A 21,280-nucleotide genomic window follows, 5' to 3' on the forward strand; every position below is an offset into this window, starting at 1 on the left:
AGGTACAGACGATGTGAGTGGAGGGAGCATTAAGCACAGGTTAAAGAGATGTGTATTGTCTCCAGTCAGGACAGCTAGTGAGATTTTGCACGTCCAGGCAAGTTGTGGGGGTTACAGATAGTGTGACATGAACCCAATATCCCGGTTGAGGCCGTCCTCATGTGTGCGGAACCTCTGCTCAGCGACTCTGCGCTGTCGTGTGTCGTGAAGGCCGCCTTGGAGAACGCTTACCCGGATATCAGAGGCTGAATGCCCGTGACCGCTGAAGTGCTCCCCAACAGGAAGAGATCAGTCTTGCCTGGTGATTGTCGAGCGGTGTTCATTCATCCGTTGTCGTAGCGTCTGCATGGTTTCCCCAATGTACCATGCCTCAGGACATCCTTTCCTGCAGCGTAACAGGTAGACAACGTTGGCCGAGTTGCAAGAGTATGTACCGTGTACCTGGTGGATGGTGTTCTCGCGTGAGATGATGGCATCCGTGTCGATGATCCGGCACGTCTTGCAGAGGTTGCTGTGGCAGGGTTGTGTGGTGTCGTGGTCAGTGTTCTCCTGAAGGCTGGGTAGTTTGCTGCGTACAATGGTCTATTTGAGGTTGTGCGGTTGTTTGAAGGCAAGAAGTGAGGATGTGGGGATCGCCTTGGCGAGATGTTCGTCATCATCAATGACGTGTTGAAGGCTCTGGAGGAGATGTCGTAGCTTCTCCGCTCCGGGGAACTACTGGACGACGAAGGGTACTCTGTCCACCGTGTCCCGTGTTTGTCTTCTGAGGCGGTCGGTGTGGTTTTTCGCTGTGGCGCGTCGGAACTGTCGATTGATGGGTCGAGCACCATATCCTGTTCTTATGAGGGCATCTTTCAGCGTCTGGAGGTGTCTGTTGTGATCGCAACAGACACCTCCAGACGCTGAAAGATGCCCTCATAAGAACAGGATATGGCGCTCGACCCATCGATCGACAGTTCCGACGCGCCACAGCGAAAAACCGCACCGACCTCCTCAGAAGACAAACACGGGACACGGTGGACAGAGTACACTTCGTCGTGCAGTACTTCACCGGAGCGGAGAAGCTACGACATCTCCTCCGGAGCCTTCAACACGTCATTGATGAAGACGAACATCTCGCCAAGGCCATCCCCACACCCCCACTTCTTGCCTTCAAACAACCGCACAACCTCAAACAGAACATTGTACGCAGCAAACTACCCAGCCTTCAGGAGAACAGTGACCATGACACCACACAAACCTGCCACAGCAACCTCTGCAAGATGTGCAGGATCATCGACACGGATGCCATCATCTCACGCGAGAACACCATCCACCAGGTACACGGTACCTACTCTTGCAACTCGGCCAACGTTGTCTACCTGATACGCTGCAGGAAAGGATGTCCTGAGGCATGGTACATTGGGGAAACTATGCAGACGCCACGACAACGGATGAATGAACACCGCTCGACAATCACCAGGCAAGACTGTTCTCTTCCTGTTGGGGAGCACTTCAGCGGTCACGGGCATTCAGCCTCTGATATCCGGGTAAGCGTTCTCCAAGGTGGCCTTCACGACACACGACAGCGCAGAGTCGCTGAGCAGAGGTTCCGCACACATGAGGACGGCCTCAACCGGGATATTGGGTTCATGTCACATTATCTGTAATCCCCACAACTTGCCTGGATGTGCAAAATCTCACTAGCTGTCCTGTCTGGAGACAATACACATCTCTTTAACCTGTGCTTAATGCTCCCTCCACTCACATCGTCTGTACTTTTAAGACTTGATTAGCTGTAAAGACTCACATTCCAATCATTATTCATGTAAATTGAGTTTGTGTCTTTGCGCCCTGTTTGTGATCAGAACTCCCACCCACCTGACGAGGGAACAGCCTGTTCCGAAAGCTTGTGGCTTTTGCTACCAAATTAACCTGTTGGACTTTAACCTGGTGTTGTTAGACTTCTGACTGTACCCACCATCCCACCCATGGAGAGGGAAGGAGTTCATTAAACTCTGGCTAATGAGAGAGGGTAGATATAAGTAGACTGTTTCCATTAGTTGAGACGTCTAGATCAGGGGAGTATTGTTACAGTTTTGAATGTCAGAGCTTTAGCATCAAAAACAGGAGAAATCCTTTTTACACAGAGGCTTGCGAGGCTGTGGAATTAATGTCTGGGGTTTGTGGTTGAGGCAAACCTATGGTCTGATTGTTGCGATTAACAAAATCATTGCGCCAGCCAGTGGCTAATGAAGGGAGTTACATGCAGATGCACAGATAAATTTATTTATATACTCATTAGTGCAAGCCTAAACCTGATCTGAACCTGTGTGAAACAATTTTGACAAAGTTGTTGAATTTGTTTACAGTGTTACAGCCATGTTTTTGGAGCTCAGCTCCTGGCATTGATATCCCATTGGCAACAGAGTTATTGCTTGGCAGGCTTTCTGTCCCCTGAGGAGAAGAGGGTGTTCTTAATTTGGTCCACGGCCTACACCAGGCTATTCAAGATAGTATTAGAGAACCTGGTGCCTACTCAGTACTTGCTAAAGCCATTTCAGTTTTGAGAAATGTTTTGTTCTTTCTGCGGCCAGTGTGCATTTTATTTTGAAGACAAGCTGCCTGCCCTTTAATGGAATCCAAGATGCTTGATATCCAGCCCACCAAACAGAGATGCATTCAGAGTTAGTGCTGGCTGCATGCCTGAGTCATCATTATGAGACAATACCAACACTGCCTCCTCCATGCCTGCTTTATGACATGATTAAATTTCCAGGCCACTTCATAACTGTACTGCTTGTAGGATGCTACTCGATACAAATTGGCTGCTGTGTTTATCTATCTTACCTTGGGCTGCACTGTAAACATACTTAATTAGGTCATCCTAAGTAGCATAGGACACAATATCAATTAATGCAAGTTATTTATTTTCTTACCAGCGAACGATTAGGTAAATTAATTAGTCGCAATCCACAAAGGATCATAGGACAAAGTGCCGGGAAAGCTCAGCAGATCTGACTTTTCTTTGGTTTCGTCATATTGGACTCGAAACATCAATTCTGTTTCTCTCTCCATAGGTGCTGCTAGACCTGCTGGGGTTTTCCTGCCGCGCTCTGTTTTTATTTCAGATTTCCAGTATCTGCAGTATTTTGCTTTTCCTTTAAGGAGCATAGATTCGCTCTCCATTAGAGAAGCATGTTTGTTATATAGAGCTTGAGGGGCACCCAAAAAAAGTTAAAGTTTATTTATTAGTCACAAGTAAAGCTTACATTAACACTACAGTGAAATTCCCCTAGTCGCCACACTCCAGCTCCTGTTCGGGTCAATGCACCTAACCAGCACGTCTTTCGGACGATGGGAGGAAACCGGAGCACCTGGAGGAAACCCACACAGACACGGGGAGAACGTGCAAACTCTACACAGACAGTGACCCAAGCCGGAAATCGAACCCGGATCCCTGGCGCTATGAGGCAGCAGTGCTAATGACACTTCACAAGCATGGGGTTAGGCAAGGTGACAGACATCCTTGTTAGCATTAAATTGCATCCGTTATTGTTCATCCTCTCTCAAATTTTGTTTTGCTGATTCTGTTGTCTCCTTCTATTCGAGTTTGTGATTATCTGCAAATCTAACAACTTTGCACTGTGTTTCAGAGTAATAGTCACCGATGCAAACTAGAAACAGTCATAGTCTTGAGTAATAATAGTAGCGCTGAGCCATTGGGGGGGAAACCCCAAACAGTACACTACATACCCTGACATTACCCATTCAGTCAGTTTCTTACCCATACCTAAGTTTTACCAGGAAGGCCGAGAAACACTGGCCTGATTTAATGGCAATGCAGTTGCCAATTGGTTCAGGACGAGACTTCAGCCGTCATCTGGGAGGAAGCCTCACTCGCAGGAGCTGCTCACCACTCAAATGACCAGCAGTTCTCTAGTCTCAGCAGCACCACCAGGAGCAGTGGCCATTGCTGGGACTACAGCCAGTCCCTGTTACAGAGCATGTCCGGACAGTGGGAGGAAACTGTCCTCCCAGACAGGCCCTGGTGAAACACCCTATTTACTTGGGTGTCAAGCGCCAAGTAAATGGGGTGTTTCACTGGGTGGGCCTGAGTTCAGGGTGGTGCCTCTTTTGGACACAGTGCCAAAACATGTGCTTACAATACACTATATGGCATGGACAGCCCCACCACTGGTCAAATACCAGCAGTACCTGGAGAAGGTACTGGGCGGCACGTAGCACAGTGGTTAGCACTGCTGTTTCACAGCTCCAGCGACCTGGGTTCGATTCCTGACTTGGGTCACTGTCTGTGTGGAGTTTGCACATTCTCCTCGTGTCTGCGTGGGTTTCCTCCGGGTGCTCCGTTTCCCTCCCACAGTCCAAAGATGTGCGGGTTAGGTTGATTGGCCATGCTAAAATTGCCCCTTAGTGTCCTGAGATGTGTAGGTTAGAGGGATTAGCGGGTAAATATGTAGGGATATGGGGGTAGGTCCTGGGTGGGATTGTGGTCGGTGCAGACTCGATGGACTGAATGGCCTCCTTCTGCACTGTAGGGTTTCTATGATTTCTATGAAAGCTTTTAAGTGGCCAAAACATGTGCTTACAATGCACTATATGGCATGGACAGCCCCACCACTGGTCAAATACCAGCAGTACCTGGAGAAGGCCTTTAAGTGGCCAGTAATTGGCCACTTTAGGGCCTCAATTTGCCCTAGGTGTTGGGTGGGCTGCCCAATGCATCCCCTACCACTGGTAAAATGCCACCGACAACAGGTTGGTGACAGGCGTGGCACCCACCATCCTACCCATGGAGAGGAAGGGGGTTCATTAAACTCTGGCTAATGGGAAAAGGTAGATACAGGCAGACTGTTTCCATTAGTTGAGACGTCTAGGTCGAGGAAGTATTGTTACAGTTTTGAATGTTAGAGCTTTAGCATCAAAAACAGGAGAAATCTTTTTACACAGAGGCTTGCGAGGCTGTGGAATTAATGTCTGGGGTTTGTGGTTGAGGCAAACCTATGGTCTGATTGTTGCAATTAGCAAAATCATTGCGCCAGCCAGTGGCTAATGAAGGGAGTGACATGCAGATGCACAGATAAATTTATTTATATACTCATTAGTGCAAGCCTAAACCTGATCTAAACCTGTGTAAACCTGATATATTAGCAGCTAAACTGCCAAGAAACTTGTTTTCAGCCTTTTCAATGCATTGTTCAGCCTGCACTTCTCTGTAGTAACTTGGAAGACAATAGATAAAACAGCAGCAGTTTAATTTCTCTCTCAACTTACTTCAGTGCATGACCTACGCAGTCGCACACAACTTTGACCATTCAAGTACTAGCTGTGCCCAGAGGACAGGGTTCCATCCATGAGTGGGATTGCTAACCCTTCAGCATTGACCTGTCAATCTCCAGAACACTGCTGCGTGCATCCCTGGAGAAATATCATGGAGACATTCAGAAAAAACGTTTTTTTCCATTTTTTTTGAACATTTCTCTTCACCGGGTATCAACATATTAAAAATGAGGAACAGGCTGTTTGGCTGACAGTCAAGTATCATCCAATTGGACAATGAGTACAACTCAAGGACGGATGTGTTAGCTGACTAATCATAACGGGGGGCAAGTCACGTGATGAAACCACAGGAATATATCTAATTGCAGTTGCCATCCCTATCCATGAGAAGGACACACAACCCCAATGATACAACCCTACCAGAAGCATTGAAAAACGGGAAGCACAGACTGGGTGTGTAGGTTCTAAGCCTGCCAAGACTATTTGTGTCAATGGGTGCAAGGGGTTTGAGAACACGAACGAGAATTTTAATGACAAAGCATGTCATTAATATTTAAGATGTGGAGATGCCGGCGTTGGACTGGGGTGAACACAGTAGGTAGTTTAACAACACCAGGTTAAAGTCCAACAGGTTTATTTGGTCAAATAAACCTGTTGGACTTTAACCTAGTGTTGTTAAACTTCCTACTATTAATATTTAAATCAAGGGTGCAAAGCCGATTATGCCGGTAAGATGGGGGAGACGAAAAGCCAGGGGTGGACCTGATGTTTCGTCTCCCGCACAATCTTAACACCTCGCTTCGCAGAAAGTCGGGCAGGACTTTATCGTAAGATCGCGCCCATAAAAACCGATGTGTTTTCGGATTATGTCAATGAGGGGCAGTATGTAGATGAGAAATAGAAGGGGGGGCCATTCCTACGCGGACAACAAAGGTAACACTGAAGGCGTGGGAAGAGAAGTCATTGCAGGTGATTCTGCAGCTAGGATTTGATAGATGCTTGAAGAGATCAAGGAGAGCTGAATCCTCTGAATGTTGTCATGCACTACTTCCTATTTATGGAATGGAATCCCTTCCCATTTGCATAGGTGAGGAGGTAATTTATATCCCACTTTGGTGGGGAAACTACAACCCCAAAAATTTCTGATAGTTTCTCTCTGATGCCTGGCTGTGATCCCAAAGCTCTTCAAGAGAGCTGGACTGCTGTAAAGGGAACAGTGACCTGGTTTGTGCATGCCAGTAGTGCCCCTGTTGGAGTATATTACAGAGATCTTCCAAGGCTGCCTGAAAGGAGCTTAACTTGGAAATTTTGAGGGCCGTGAATATCTTCATTGCTGCCGAGAGAGCAGATGATAAGCATTCTGAAGAGCATGGCTTGAGGTCCAAACGGAGCAGACCAGAGAGATGCAAATCCCTCTGGTGCAGACCCCCCCCAGAGAAATCCCCATCGGACTGGGTGAGTTGCTTTATTGTAGCATGATGCCCAATTCTCCGTCCCTCCAACAAGTGCTGCTTTTCCTTTCCCTTTGTGATAATGGAACGATGTGCCAAGGCCAAGGAGAAATCCATGCCTGTTGCTAGGTTGCTCAGACTACAGGACAGGGTTGGGTGGGGTGCTGTTGTAGGGCAAATAGTGGCAGGCGGTCAAATTCAAATGCAAGTCTCAATAACAATAAATCAAAAACAAAACAAGTTTTTTTAATTTTTTACATGTTAAATACAAAAAAGATAAAATAGTCCAGCATTTAAACCAAAAGATTATTATCAAGAAAATCATATTTATGCGGTTATGCATTTCAGTAATAAACTACTACAGACAGCCTATGGAAAGAAAATCCTTATCAAATCTAGAGATAAATTCAGATTCATTGTTATTATTGCAGTGTAAAGAATAAAATAAAGCAGAAGAGTAATTGCAAATATAACAAAAATATATCTTTGAAATAATACAGGATATTTTAGAATGCTTTGTTTTACAAAACCGCCCACTTTTGAGCTTTTAGTTGGCATAAAACTCCAGTGCCTACAAAATAATTGATATATAAATACATCTAAAATCCCAACAACAAGTGTTAGAAATCTGAAATAAAAATGGCCAATATTCCTAAGAATTACATACGGACTAGTGACCCTTTCCGTAATGCTGCTATTTCACTGAAATGCTTGTGATTTCATTCTTAACCAATTTTGGCACAGGCTGTCCCACATCAATATTTCATATCTGCAATCAATTGGTCTTGACTGATGCAAACTGCATCTAAACTTCATAGCAAGAAATACAGAAAGAATAGAATTGAGACAGTAATGGACTTCATCATACTGAACAAACCTGTCACATTTATGTATGTGATTACATACTTGTACCTAATTAAACACTTTATACCTAATAGGTGTTAAGCACGACTCACAATTTTGGTTTAAAGATTCGCAAGTCGGACCCTTTACCGGATGGAATCCAATTTAGCTGAGCTATTATGGCCATGTTCAAAACTCTGATCTTCTGATACAACTTCAGCAGCAAATCAGTGAAACTCAGAAAAAAGGCGCACGTAGGTAATATCTCCGGTTTGTGGGGTCTCTTCAGCTTTTCTAACAAAATCAGAGAGGTCGGGGGAACCCCCAATTAGGCCAAATTCAGGCCTTTAATGAGCTGCACACAAGTGTACCTGTGATGCAAAATCCCTTTCTATCACTGAGTTAATATATGCACAGTAGAAAGCATATTCCAGCATTTGCAAAGACCATCAAGTGGGAAGGGGAACAAGAGTGCAGAATTAGAAGTTGACAATGGCAATGTTGTTATCTTTGTAATGCCATGACAGACACATGTGTGCCTAGTGGGCCACTTAAGCAGAGCTTATAATTACCTTTCCAAAGTTATGGAAGGGGATGGGTAGGCCCCTTGTGGAATTTCCTCAAATTTATTGTAGGTCCCAATACATCCAGTATCTGTTATAAAGATTGCATAATTGTTGTTTCGGATACTCCCGATATAGGTCTTGATGTCTCGGACTCCGTTTTCAGATACCCAGCCAATTGTTTTTGCCCAATACATCCAATATCTTTTAAAATCTTTAGAAGACTATTTCTGAACTTCACTCCAAGAAATACATAAAGAATAGGATTGAGACAACAGTGTATATACGCAATACTCTCTGTGACAATAATTGCATAGTCTACATTTGCAGAGTATTCACAACTAGCAATTTCTTCACTGTAGATCTGTAGAGTTTGCATCAACAAGACAATGTTGAATGGCAGCTCACAAATCACAAACACAACTACAACTGCAACGATAATCTTTAATGATTTATGCTTCTGAAACCCCTTAGCTCGGAGCAGAGTTTTTGCAATGATTGAGTAACAAATGATCATGGCTATAAAGGGTATCAGAAATCCCACTATCATCTGTATCACAGATACTACCACTTTGAAAGTGCTGCCTACATTGAAATGATCCACCATAGTACAGGTAATTTTATCGGACGTACCAGTAAATGCTTCGCTAAATATGAATTCTGGAAGAGTCAAAATAATTGCACACACCCAAACCACTGCACAAGCTAGCTTACTGTGAAATATTTTATTTTTACTGTTGAGCGTTTTTGTCACTTGAACAATGGCTCTGTACCTGTTGACACTCACACAAGTGAGTATTAGCATACAGCTGTAGAGGTTGACAGTGTAAGCCCCATTCACAATTTTGCACATAAATGTTCCAAAAATCCATTCAGTGTATGCGTCAACTGCCCAGAATGGCAGGGTGCAGAGGAAGAACAGGTCAGCAATCGCTAGATTCATCATGTAGACATCAGCCACAGTCTTCAGTTTCTCATAGTAAACGAGTGTCACAATGACCAAAGAATTCCCCAGCAGCCCAGTCACAAAAATGACTGAATAAAAACAGGGCATAAAAATCCTCCCAAAGTTTCTGACGCCTGAGGTCTCGCAGGGCGTTGCAAACACTGAAGAGTCGAACAATGCAAGGTAAAAATTGCTGTCATCAGTGATGTCTGGAAACTCAGTGACAGGTACCTGAAAATAGAACAATGGCAATTGATGAATAGAAGAAACATAGAAAAACTACAGCACAAAACAGGCCCTTCGGCCCCACAAGTTGTGCCGAACATATCCCTATCTTTTAGGCCTACCTATAACCCTCCATCCTATTAAGTCCCATGTACTCATCCAGGAGTCTCTTAAAAGACCCTATTGAGTTTGCCTCCACCACCACTGACGGCAGCCGAGTCCACTTGCCCACCACCCTCTGTGTGAAAAACTTCCCCCTAACATTTCCCCTGTACCTACCCCCCAGCACCTTAAACCTGTGTCCTCTCGTAGCAGCCATTTCCACCCTTTTGAAAAAGCCTCTGAGAGTCCACCCCATCTATGCCTCTCAACATCTTATATACCTCTATTAGGTCTCCTCTCATCCTACGTCTCTCCAAGGAGAAAAGACCGAGCTCCCTCAGCCTATCCTCATAAGGCATGCCACTCAATCCAGGCAACATCCTTGTAAATCGCCTCTGCACCCTTTCAATCTTTTCCACATCCTTCCTGTAATGAGGCGACCAGAACTGAGCACAGTACTCCAAGTGGGGTCTGACAAGGGTCTTATATAGCTGTATCATTATCCCTGGAGCATAAATTAAACAGTTCACTCTCAATCTATTTACAGTCCCCAATTGTTGAAACTACGATGTCACATGCACTTACTTTAACCACGCAACTAGAAAAGCAGAACGAATATGTCTGTCATCAAAATAAAAGTGATAATTTACATACTAAAGAGAGATTTTACCTTTGCCATCTCTTTGCTGGAGTAGTATTTGATGCACAGGGTGCTCTCTTATGATTTCAACAACATCTGTTCGCACCACACAATGTCCACGGTTTCCCTCTCAGCACAAGCTTAGACCTTGAGGTGGGACCTACTGGTTGCGCAGTCGAAAAAGGAAGTATTATTTTTATACTTTTTGACCGAATGCTGACATCGGTTTAATAGCTTAAGGACTTACCAAATGAGCTCTACCCTCCACGAATTGATGTTCTTCCACCCCACCCTCCCGCGCCCCCGCCTACTTCCACACTTACATTTATTGTTGCTATTATTTTTTGCTGCAAAAAATTTTTTGCAGCGTCCTTTGGTCTTCACAAAATTTTACCGTACCTTCTATCGTCTGCAAATTTCAATATCAATCTATTTAAGTCCATAGTAAAATTATAGATGTATACAGTGGACAGAAATGTCACCAGTTCAGGGACGACCACTTCTGAGAAAGCTACCCTTAACACGTCCTTTTTATTGTCCTTCTAGTCAGTTTTTAAATGGATTTCCTATCCGATCCCTAATTCCATGCTCCTTAATGTTTCCAGTAATCCCTGTAAAATGTCCTCGCAAAGGCTTTCTTAATGTTCATGAACTCTACACTCACAGATTTTTCATATCTGTTAGCCGCTGGAAAAATATATGTTCAGGACAACTCTGCATTTTAAAATCTATACTATCTTAATACAGGGGGTGGAATTCTCCAGTCTCTTTTGCCCTGCCAATGAGAATGGAGAATTTGGCGCTCAGCCAAAATTCCATTCACAGCAACAGGACGAGAGAATTCCAGCCACGGGCAAAGTCAGAGAATTCCAGCCTGAGTGTGGTGGCAGGTGGTTCTGGCGGCATCTGTTCCACTGATCAGAATGGTGAGAACCCGCATCAGATTCTGGAACCTCATTAACTATGCATGGGCGAGTTCCCCTCCGATTCTTCTCATGGGTCAGCAGCTGGATTCATCAGCCTGCCCCCAACTAACAGATTTGAAGATTCAGCCACCATATTTAAACACAAGTCCATTTGTTTGTGAGCTTGTCATGCAGCCATTTTGGGGTCCAGCCTCTCTCCCCTCAGTCTTGCCTCTGTCTCCCATTTTTCATCTTCATCCGCCTCCTTGCCTCTTTGCTTGTCTGCCATCATAAGCCCCCGCCCTGCCACACACACCCCCCCCCCCCCCCCCCCGCACAGCTCTCCTCCCACATTGCCCCCCCCTTGTCTTCGTCAGGCCATTCCCCTAGCCTCACCTAGCACTCCACTCCAATCCTCCCCCTCGGTCAAACTTTGGAACTTTGCTGCGGTGACTGTAGGAGTCCCACACCACAATACTATACAGATAGATGCTAGTGTGTGGCACCAGATGGAGGAGAAATAATCCCGAACCTCAGGCACAGTACTGAACTGAGACAATGACACAGGAAGGTCCATGGGTCCAGCAGCACAGTGCTGTCCATGAAGACCTGAGTGGTGAACGGCGCCGTCAGGAGCAATGCAGCATTATGGCATTGTTGCACTCAACTCAATGTCTTTGATAAACTGAGAACCGTCTCATGCATGCCACTCTTTAGCAATCGGGTTTGACTCCAACGTAATTTCCTGCAGGCAGTATGACGCATGATGGAAGGCCTGACTGGTCACAGGTAGGCGGCTGTTTTAATCAGCATTCATGAGATGCAAATGGCATTTGCACCATCCGCCAGTGGGATGTCCAACCAACCAGATTTTCCGTGTCACCAAATCCACTCATAGTATTGTCATCCTTAATTAAAGATTGCGGTCTAGAAGTTCATTCACAGCCTGAAACTGATGCAGGGGACAATCCTTGTTCCTGAAAGGATAAACATGAGGTGCATAATGGATCTCAGACCTTATATCATTGAATTGATAAGTGGCAGACACCTAATCAGCATTCCCGGGCAGCTCACCAGAGAAAAGGACTCAGCAGCAGTCCCAAAAAAATCCTTGAAAGGGACCAGAAGAAGGCATGGTTGGAGCAAGTAGAAGTACAACTAGACTGAGATTGAGAAAGCTGGAAAGTGAAGTGACTGGGATTAGAAGGGTAGTGGTGCCAGTTGGAGTGAGTTAGAGCCGCAGTGTTCCGCATGGTTTGAATGTGAAGACAGGAGAAAGACTTCACATTTTAAGGGCAAGTACTTTTTGAATATTTATCTTGTTGACTGAAACCTGCATGTGTCGTTTTAAGAAACACTCGCGAGGTTGCTTGCAAACAATAATCATCAGCCCTTCTTTTTGAAGATGCACAAGCCCTAACCCCTGTTTCAGGTGTGAACCCTAAGCCAGCTTTTTTGTCTACACCAATATGGCAATGACCTTCATTTCCAGCTTGTATGAGCTTCCACTTCTTGCCTGCCCTATTGGAGGCTGAGGCACCCAGTTAGCACTTGAAAAATAAGCTTGTGCCATCTTATTTCGGGCCTGTAATTTTCCCTTCTGCGAAGGTTAAACGTACTGGCTGATAATTACCTAGATTTGTCTCTGTGTCATTTTGTTGTACTTCTTTTTCCAAAAAGAATCTCTGAACAGTATAATTGAACTATATTTGCTGCCTGTCGGCTAATCCTGCTTAGCCAGTTAGCCTGCTGCCTCTTACAACCATTCTCACAATTTGTCACATCCTCCTCAAATTTCCACATTTGTTCCTCAGTTACCAAGTTAAAAAGTAAGAGCAGCGCCAGCACCGACCCATTCACCAAATGTTTCCAATTCAGGAGATGTAAGCAGATGTCACAAATTGGATGCTGTAATTGGACAACCGCTCTGGAGACACAGCTGGAGGTTGCAGCTGACCCCTGTTACAACAGTGAGACCTGTGGCTCAATTTGATATATGCATGTGCAGTCTGTTTTGTGCACCTTCTGGAAACACGGTAGCACAGTGGTCAGCACTGCTGCCTCACTGCACCAGGGACCTGGGTTCGATTCCCGACTTGGGTCACTGTCTGTGCGGAGTCTGCACATTCTCCCCGTGTCTACGTGGGTTTCCTTCGGGTGCTCCGATTTCCTCCCACAGTCTGAAAAAACATGCTGGCGGCATAGGGGATTTTCACAGTAACTTCATTGCAGTGTTAATGTAAGCCTCCTTGTGACAGTAATAAATAAACTTTAAAGTACCCTGTCAGTTGTGTTCTGCAAAATGAGCTGTAGCAAATCTTTGCTTCATAAACTTTTACAGACCATCAGGTCGTCATTCGACCCATCACACCTGTGCTGGCTATCCAGAAGAGCTATCTACTGAGTTCCCACCTCTCCGGCCTTTCTCCTATACGTCTATAACTCATATTACATTCTTTTTTGATACTCAGACTAGACGATGCCTTATTCCAAAGTATAAATGTTAATTACAGTTATAAAATAAGCTTATACAAGAAGCAAAGTAGTTGAACCGCAATGGTTATGCTTGAGTTAAAAGCAGCTATCACCTACAATGTCGAGAGATGATCAATCTCAAAGGGCCTTGTGGCCACAAGTGAGCCTCTGTCTGAGAGTTTTCTAATATTCTGTACTTTAAGTCTGCTTTATGTACATGAATTGACCTGTTACCTTATAGGAATGCAAGCCTGCTTTTGTGTCTGTATGTCAATCCATGTTGTTGCTTCTCTGACCAAGCAGCCATAAGAGCCACCACACATTCCATTAGACAGAAACTATCACCAATGGTTCCCATGCTATGAAATCATAAATGTAAGATAACTGTAGCATGTAAAATGTCTTCCGATGTAGCTTTATGAAGGATGGTTTCACAAATTGCTGACAATACAGTGTTTTCTTTAAAAGGCCTGCAGTACTTCAAAAGTAGATTTCTCATGCACCATTTTTTTCTCCTCTAACATTGCTGCCCCACCCCCCCCCCCCCCCCCCACCCCCCCACCTTCCCGGTATTGGCTTCCTCCCCCTCCCTCATCATCGCAGGCATTGACCCCCTTCTTCCTACCCCACTCATCATCGACAGCATCCCCCACCCTCCACATTGCCACCATCCCCATATCCTCATCGCTAGCAGTCTGCTTCCCCCTATTGGAGGCTTAGGCACCCAGTTAGCACTTGATAACTACAAATAGATGACTCCCAACATGTGAGACTCCTGTTAGGGCTCACCATCCTGCCAATCTGTGCTAGGGAGCTTTGCCAGGGCCATGTTCCTCTCCCCTGGGGCTATAGTTACCTTTATGCCCCTGGAGGGATCTCCACAACAGGTTCACGTCTGAGTGAACCTGTTGTAAATTGTGCTGATGTGACGTCACATTAGAGAAGTACAAAAATCGAGTGGGGGGTGGTGAGATCTGGCGAGGGGGGTCTTTAATTAGATTAGAATTTATTCAGATGAATGCAAATCAGGTTCTCACCCATTATGAGTGTGAATCTGATTACTTCGCCGGCAAGGGGCGGAAGAAACACAATCTCACCGGTGAGATTTACAATGTCCAAGTTTTGCCGGATCTTGAGCCCCCGCCGGATCTTACAGACAAAGAGCACCAGTCCAAGATCCCACCCAGTGTTCCTGGCATGGCAACCATGTCCTCATTAACCCATTGTTAATTCTAAACTCTCTCTTCTGTCTTCTGGTGATATCAAATGTATATCTTCCAGTATTTAATCAACAATTATGGATCCCCAATTTTGTTTGTTGTCATTGGATTCATATATATGTAGATAGATACATGCATTCTATTTTGGATTTTTTTGATAAGTTTTTCGATTTTTGAGACTTGTTTCTTATTATGCTTAGTCCCTTTGCACCTTTTTATCTCTTTATTCCCTACACATCTAAAGCTTATTTTGTCTTTTAGGCTGCCTACACATTTGTTTTTGCTCCATTTTGCCATATTAATTTAAATCCTCCAGCTTTAGTTAACCTTCCTGAGGATGGCAGGCCTCTCAGTTTTCTTAAGGCGTAGACCGGACCATTGTAAAGCTCATTCATGCCCGAAACAATTTGTCAGCTGCCGACAGAATCTGAACTTATTCCTCACCATCTGCCTCCCCACAGTCACACCATTTACCTCCCTGGCCTGACTGTTCCTTTACTGGCTATCATGCCTCTTACGCACTTCGGTTTACTTAAGGCCTATTCTTGGGCCTGTATCCTTTCAGTTTATTCAGGTCCAATTTCTTAAGTCACCCGCCCTCAACCCCACCTCAGCCTTCCTTCAGTGTTACTACATACCAGACATGCTCTAACTCTTATGTGAAGCATAACCAATGGTATGGACCTGTTCCAAATGGCCAGTTTGTGTGCGACAAAGGCGTTTTAATAAATATTAGCAGATGCCTTGTTTCTCGGTATCCCATTCTGAGTGACTGCAAACCCATTCCAATATCCTGGCAAGCACACAGGCCACAATTTACCAGCCCCACCTGATAACAGGATCTCCTCATTTTGCCAAAAGTCAGTGGACGTTTGGCTGGCCCACCACAGGACCAGTTAATCCTGGTCAAATGCTCCTCAAGTACTGCCAGATACCAGCCTAACCTGATGTCCTGCCCAGAAACCAGACCATGGCCCTGATCAATACGACAGCCTACATAGCAACCTCACTCTCAAACCTTCATCCCGGTCACAAATCATTTAATCTCTCGCAGCTTCTGCTTCTGCCCCAGCAGCGTCATTTCTCTTTTACATATGCGTGCTCCACCATCCCAAGACAGACTGTTCGCTCTGCCATCACCCCCCCCCACCCCCCACCAACCTCCACGATCTCCACCCAACCCATCTCCTGATCGGAATAACCACATCTGACCTAGAAAATTCAAGTGCAACACAGAATTCTTGGGAAAGCAGAGGCAGGTGGAAAGACATGGATTGGTGGGTTAGGGCCTGGGTAAGATGCTCTCTCGGAGAGTCGATGCAGACTCGATGGGCCAAATGGCGTCCTGCTGCACTGTAGGGATTTTATGGTCTTCCCTCACGACACTACAGCAACGTGATGGAGCTCTCCGATGGAAGCTGCACTCTGCATTTCTGGAGAAGCCAGGTTCTGAAGACCCAGCAAGACATGCAGAGCAGTGCCCAAGAGTGGAAATGTTTGAGCTAAGTGGCTACCCGATATTGATTGCTGCTTTGTGGAAGATCCAGGCCATATGACTACCAGGAAGATTGAAGGCAAACTAGGTGGACCTTCGATTTTGTTTGTATAATATTTCATATGCTCCTATGAATGAACAGCTCGCTAATGTTTGAGACAGATTCAGACAGCTCTGAGCCTTCAGGACTCAACTGCACACAGCAAATCTGGGGGCAGAAGTATCCTGAGAGAGGATGAGACAATATCGCTTCCATGGAGACAATGACACTCTCCTGGACTGCACTTCAGGACTCCAGTGGCTCTGCCTGAGCATAAACTGTAATAAGTGCTACAGAAGCTCATTGTCAGTGCTGGCTCCCAGGGCCAAGATGCCAGGGTGAGCTGTAATAGAAGATGTCAGACCTATCAACAAATTCTGTATCCTGAGGCATACCAGACGTGTATTCTTGAAGCTGATCTTTTGCTCCTTGTTGAACAGAATTATAGTTGTGCTCTGTGCAAATCGCTAACACTTAATTGATTGAACTGAACTCTTCATGCATTGAGCCATTATACACAAGCACACTGACTAGCTACCCAGACCACCAGGCATCCACTGGAGTATTCCCATCAGCCCTCTTTGAAAGCCAGTGTCCTCAAAGTCTGCACAGAGTTCTCTCCAAGCACAGCTCGTATATGATCTTACTTTTTGGCTAGCTGACTCCGATCCTCCTGCCCTAGCTTCTGCACACTTCTGTGGCTGATGATTCACCTTATGAAGAGCCTTCATCTAGCTACTGGTCGGCTGCAAAGGAAGAGAGCTTTCATTGCACAAAATAAAATAAATAAAAACCACAAGCCTGTGGTGAACACAGCAGGTCTCAAACGGGACGAAAAGATAATGGACCCACTTAGTGTCCTGCTTTATACAGGGCTCGGCATATGAACTCTATCTGGTTGGTTAATTGCCAATCCCCAGGGAACTCGTATTCAACAAGTCCTATAGAGGGGTCAATTAGTGATTCCCCATGCAGGTCATGGGGGTTATCACATCTCTAAAATATGTGTGATGTCAGTTTCAGAATTGGTACTTGCTAAAGTCACAACAAGTGACACTGTACCTTCAAGAGTGTGGCCTCCTTTTCTGAAGCGCCACATGGAAGTTGATACTTTCAATACCCAAGATGAAAGAAAAAGATAAAAGTTAGCTTTCAGTATTATGGAAGGCCAGGGAGAGATGACTGAGCCAGCATGGTGGGCACAATGGCCAGGGACCCGGGTTCAATTCCAGCCTTGGGACACTGTGTGGAGTTTGAACGTTCTCCCAGTGTCTGCATGGGTTTCCTCCGGGTGCTCTGGTTTCCTCCCACAGTCCAAAGGACATGCTGGTTAGGCGCACTGGCCATGCTAAATTCTCCCTCAGTGTACCCAAACAGGCGCTGGAGTGTGGCAACTAGGGGATTTTCACAGTAACACCATTGTAGTGTTAAAGCCCAGTAGTGACACTAATAAATATAATAATAATACTGAAAGCAAACGGAGTTTGTCCTGCAGATTAAGTACAGTGAAATAGAGGGGAAAGGGGAAATGGTGCGAATAAACCCTGTAAACATCTCCTTCACCATTCACCCCTACGTGTGATATCCCGCACACTTCATTCCAGTGGGAAAAGGCATGTCCTCCTCCAATCGCTCCCTCATGTTGACCTTCTACAAGAAAGAAAGTTGAAATGGTGGCAGTCTTGTGAGCAGGTTAGAAAGTATGCAGGTGTTGTATTTAGCTGTTTCTAGTTCTGTGTTTCTTTTAACCGGAAAGTCTGTAGTTTCACAGGAAAGTTTCTCATACTGCCATTATTTTTAGAATCTTTTATAAACTGATATTCTGCATATCTAAAATTAGGGCACAAATGATGAACTCGAGAACAACAGCGTTTAGCCCTTGGGCACATTATTTCCATTTATATTTGGTTTACTTGGTTTATCATTGCTCAGGAAGTGGCTTCCTTATTAATTGCGACAAATGATTAAAATGATTGAAAGTTCCAAAGAGAAAGGTTCAAGTTTATAATGTTTAAACAACTGACAGTATCACTTCTTTAAACATGTAGGAATTGCTTCCTTCAAAAGCACAAGCCCTGAAACTCCTTGCTGCATGCTCCTAACAGTTATGTTTGGATTGCACTCACCAATGCTTATTAGTTCTCACCCTGCCAGCATTTATGGGGCTTGTGAAATGAACATCATTTATATTTTCAATTGGCTGCAAATGCCCCTTTGGGCACGTGTTCAGTTGCCAATTCTTCAGTGTCAGCCTGAAACGTGTTGTCTGCCTATCTGTCTTGCCCAGGCCCCCGGAAGTCCTCGACTGCCCCTTTCAGATCCCGCAGACAGTGTCGTAATTTTAAATCAGGGGCATCGTAATGGCGTTGCATAGGGCTGACCCGTGCCGCAATGGGCTTATCCTCAGTGCTCACCTGCCCTGTCTACCTGGAAAATCTGGCACGGGCCTGCCATGGGTGGTGTTGGTCAGGCCCCTTGCCCCAGGTCCCAATGTGTTCAGACCTCTGCCATTTTCCATTAGATTCCACCAGAATGCCTGCCAGTTATATTTTCAGTTTCTGTAAAACTTACACCTTCACTCGTTTCACCGGTTTTCATGTCAGACATAGCCTGTGTCAGCCAACCTGCTGTCCTATCAGGTGGCATGGTGGCACAATGGTTAACACTGCTGCTTCACAGGAACCCAGGTTCAATTCCAGCCTCTGTGTGGAGTTTGCACATTCTCCCTGTGTCTGCCTGGGTTTCCTCCAGGTGCTCCAGTTTCCTCCCACACTCCAAAGATGTGGGGGTTAGGTTGATTGGCCATGCTAAATTGCCCCTTTGTCCTCATGGGGGCTAGCAGGGTAAATGTGTGAGGTTACAGGGATAGGGCCTGAGTGGGATTGTTGGTGCAGGCTCGATGGGCTGAATGGCCTCATTCTGTACTGTAGGGATTCTATGATCACTGTATTCAGTAGATTATAGATGCAGTGTTCATCAGGTATAACCAGTGTAGTCACTTAGACAGCAGAGATCAACTGGCATTGTTTCAGGGAGTCTAGATAGGTGATGCGCTGCTTTATGCACCTTTGAAGAAAAGCATTTCATAGATACATTGAAGGGTAAGCAAGTTAAACACATGAGGAGAAAGGAATAAAAAGTTATGGTGATAAAAGTAGATGAAGAGTGGTGACAGGATGTTCTTGTGGAGACGCTGGGATTGTTCCCCTTAACACAGTGAGGCTAAAAGGAGACTTGACAGTGGTGTTTAACATCATGAAGGATTAAATAAAATAAATAAAACAGAAACTATTCCCAGTGGCTGAAGGATCGATAGATAACCAGAGAGCACAGATTTAAGGTGATTGGCAAAATTAAGATGAAAGTGGCATCAGGAAAAGAGTTTTATGCAACGAGTAGTTAGGATTTAGAATGTTTTGTCAGATAGTGTGGAAGTAGATTCAAAGTTTTAAAGGGGAATTAGATAGATACATGAAGGAGAAATAATTGCTGGGATATGGGCAGAGGGCAGGAGTAGAACTAACTAGATTGCTCTTCAAAAGAACCGCACAGACTTGATGGGCTGAATGGCTATCTGTACTTATTATTTGAAGATTTTGAAAACTGTCATGGACTATTTGGACTGAATGGCCTGTTTTGGTGCCAGATCATATAATTTCAAAATTATACCAATCAGTGCAGGCCAGTGGAAGCTTATACTCAAGCAATCCCACATGCCATGATAAAAGCAAATTGCTGCGGATGCTGGAATCTGATACTAAAAGAGAAAATGCAGGAAAATCTCAGCTGATCTCCTTGCAGCATCTGTAAGGAGAGAAAAGAGCTGACGTTTTGAGTCCAGATGACCCTTTGTCAAAGCCATGATTTGAGATAATGCTAGGATTGATGAGTTGGCCCCTAAGGGACCATAACTACTACTGCTGCCATCACTCACTCTATGATACTGAACAACAGTATAACAAGACCAAACGGAACCACTAGAAGGACAATTGGGATACTGAACTGAAGGGGGTTCAAGTGCCTGGGTGGCTTATCAGTGGATGTCCCAAGTTACTAGAACCTAATTAGGGACAGAGTGGCTGAACACTGGGATGAACTGATCAGAGAGAGCCACTGTGATTTTGTAAAGGGAACGTCATTTCTAACGAACCTGGTTGAATTTTTTGAGGTGATAACTAATGTAGATAACAAATGTCTTTGAATGTTATTTCTTTATGTCTGCGGATTGTTGCCTGAGCCACACGTCAATGGGCGTAGGGTCAACAGATTGCAGAATTAAAGAAGTTGTTTAAAGAGTGGTTGTGAGAAGAAGGGGTTTTGATTCATGAGTCACTGTCAGTAGTAATGTTCTGATGGGATGAGCTCCATTTAAATCAGGCTGAGATCAGCGAAACATAAAGGAGGATAGAGAGGTAAACAGGCGTAAAGATTCAGGAAGAAAATTTCAGAGCAAATAGATGATCTATTTACGATTTCTCAATCTTTGATTTGGAGAGTCTTGAGCATGGGTGGAGTGTCTGACACCAAGTTGATGAAAAGATTCCATCATGTTCCATGTATCACCTGTCTTGCTGAAAACATCTTTGCATTAGAAAGTAAGCACTTACTTTTGTTGCTGCTACCGCTTTGGAAAACTGTTGAGTTACTTTAGGAGCTGTGTTTATTTTAAAGGCACTGTAACAGGGAAAATTTGGCAGTGCCTGCATTTAGGCTTCTGTCTGTTAAGGAGAAGAGATGAGTTTCTGTCAAAGTAATGTAATCTAGAGTATACGTCAAATTCATTTAAATGTTCCAGTCTTTGCTTCTACCAGTTTCTGACTGCTGATCTGAGAATCGTCAGGCTCTCAGCCAAGGGTAGTATTGAGCAAGGCACTGTTCTTTCTGGTTGTCGACACTTCCTCTATTCATGGAGGCTCTAGCCATGCAGCTAACAACCTATATTGCATATGACACACGTCATATATAGAGTGCACACTCTGAAACCACACTGGAAGAACTGGGCAATGAACAATCACCCTCTTGGAACAGCTGGTCTACTGCTGGTATCTGTTGTACACCATCATCAAGTTTCTAAACTTCTGTGGTTTGCAGTTGC

At 44.8% G+C, this 21,280-nt stretch overlaps 2 protein-coding genes across 6 annotated transcripts in view; one reads left to right on the plus strand and one right to left on the minus strand.

The window, feature by feature from the left end:
- fyco1a (FYVE and coiled-coil domain autophagy adaptor 1a) overlaps positions 1–21,280 on the plus strand; it is a 159,202-nt gene that overhangs the window by 96,091 nt on the left and 41,831 nt on the right. The window lies entirely within an intron of this gene.
- Positions 6,958–10,223, minus strand: LOC144479820 (C-C chemokine receptor type 9-like). Its single transcript, XM_078198817.1, has 2 exons — positions 10,081–10,223; positions 6,958–9,314 (listed from the first exon to the last, which is right to left on the minus strand). The coding sequence occupies exons 1-2, from the start codon at positions 10,087–10,089 to the stop codon at positions 8,232–8,234; spliced, it is 1,092 nt and encodes a 363-aa protein (XP_078054943.1). The 5' UTR covers positions 10,090–10,223; the 3' UTR covers positions 6,958–8,231.

Source organism: Mustelus asterias, chromosome 2 (assembly GCF_964213995.1).
Source record: "Mustelus asterias chromosome 2, sMusAst1.hap1.1, whole genome shotgun sequence".
Taxonomy (NCBI): domain Eukaryota; kingdom Metazoa; phylum Chordata; class Chondrichthyes; order Carcharhiniformes; family Triakidae; genus Mustelus; species Mustelus asterias.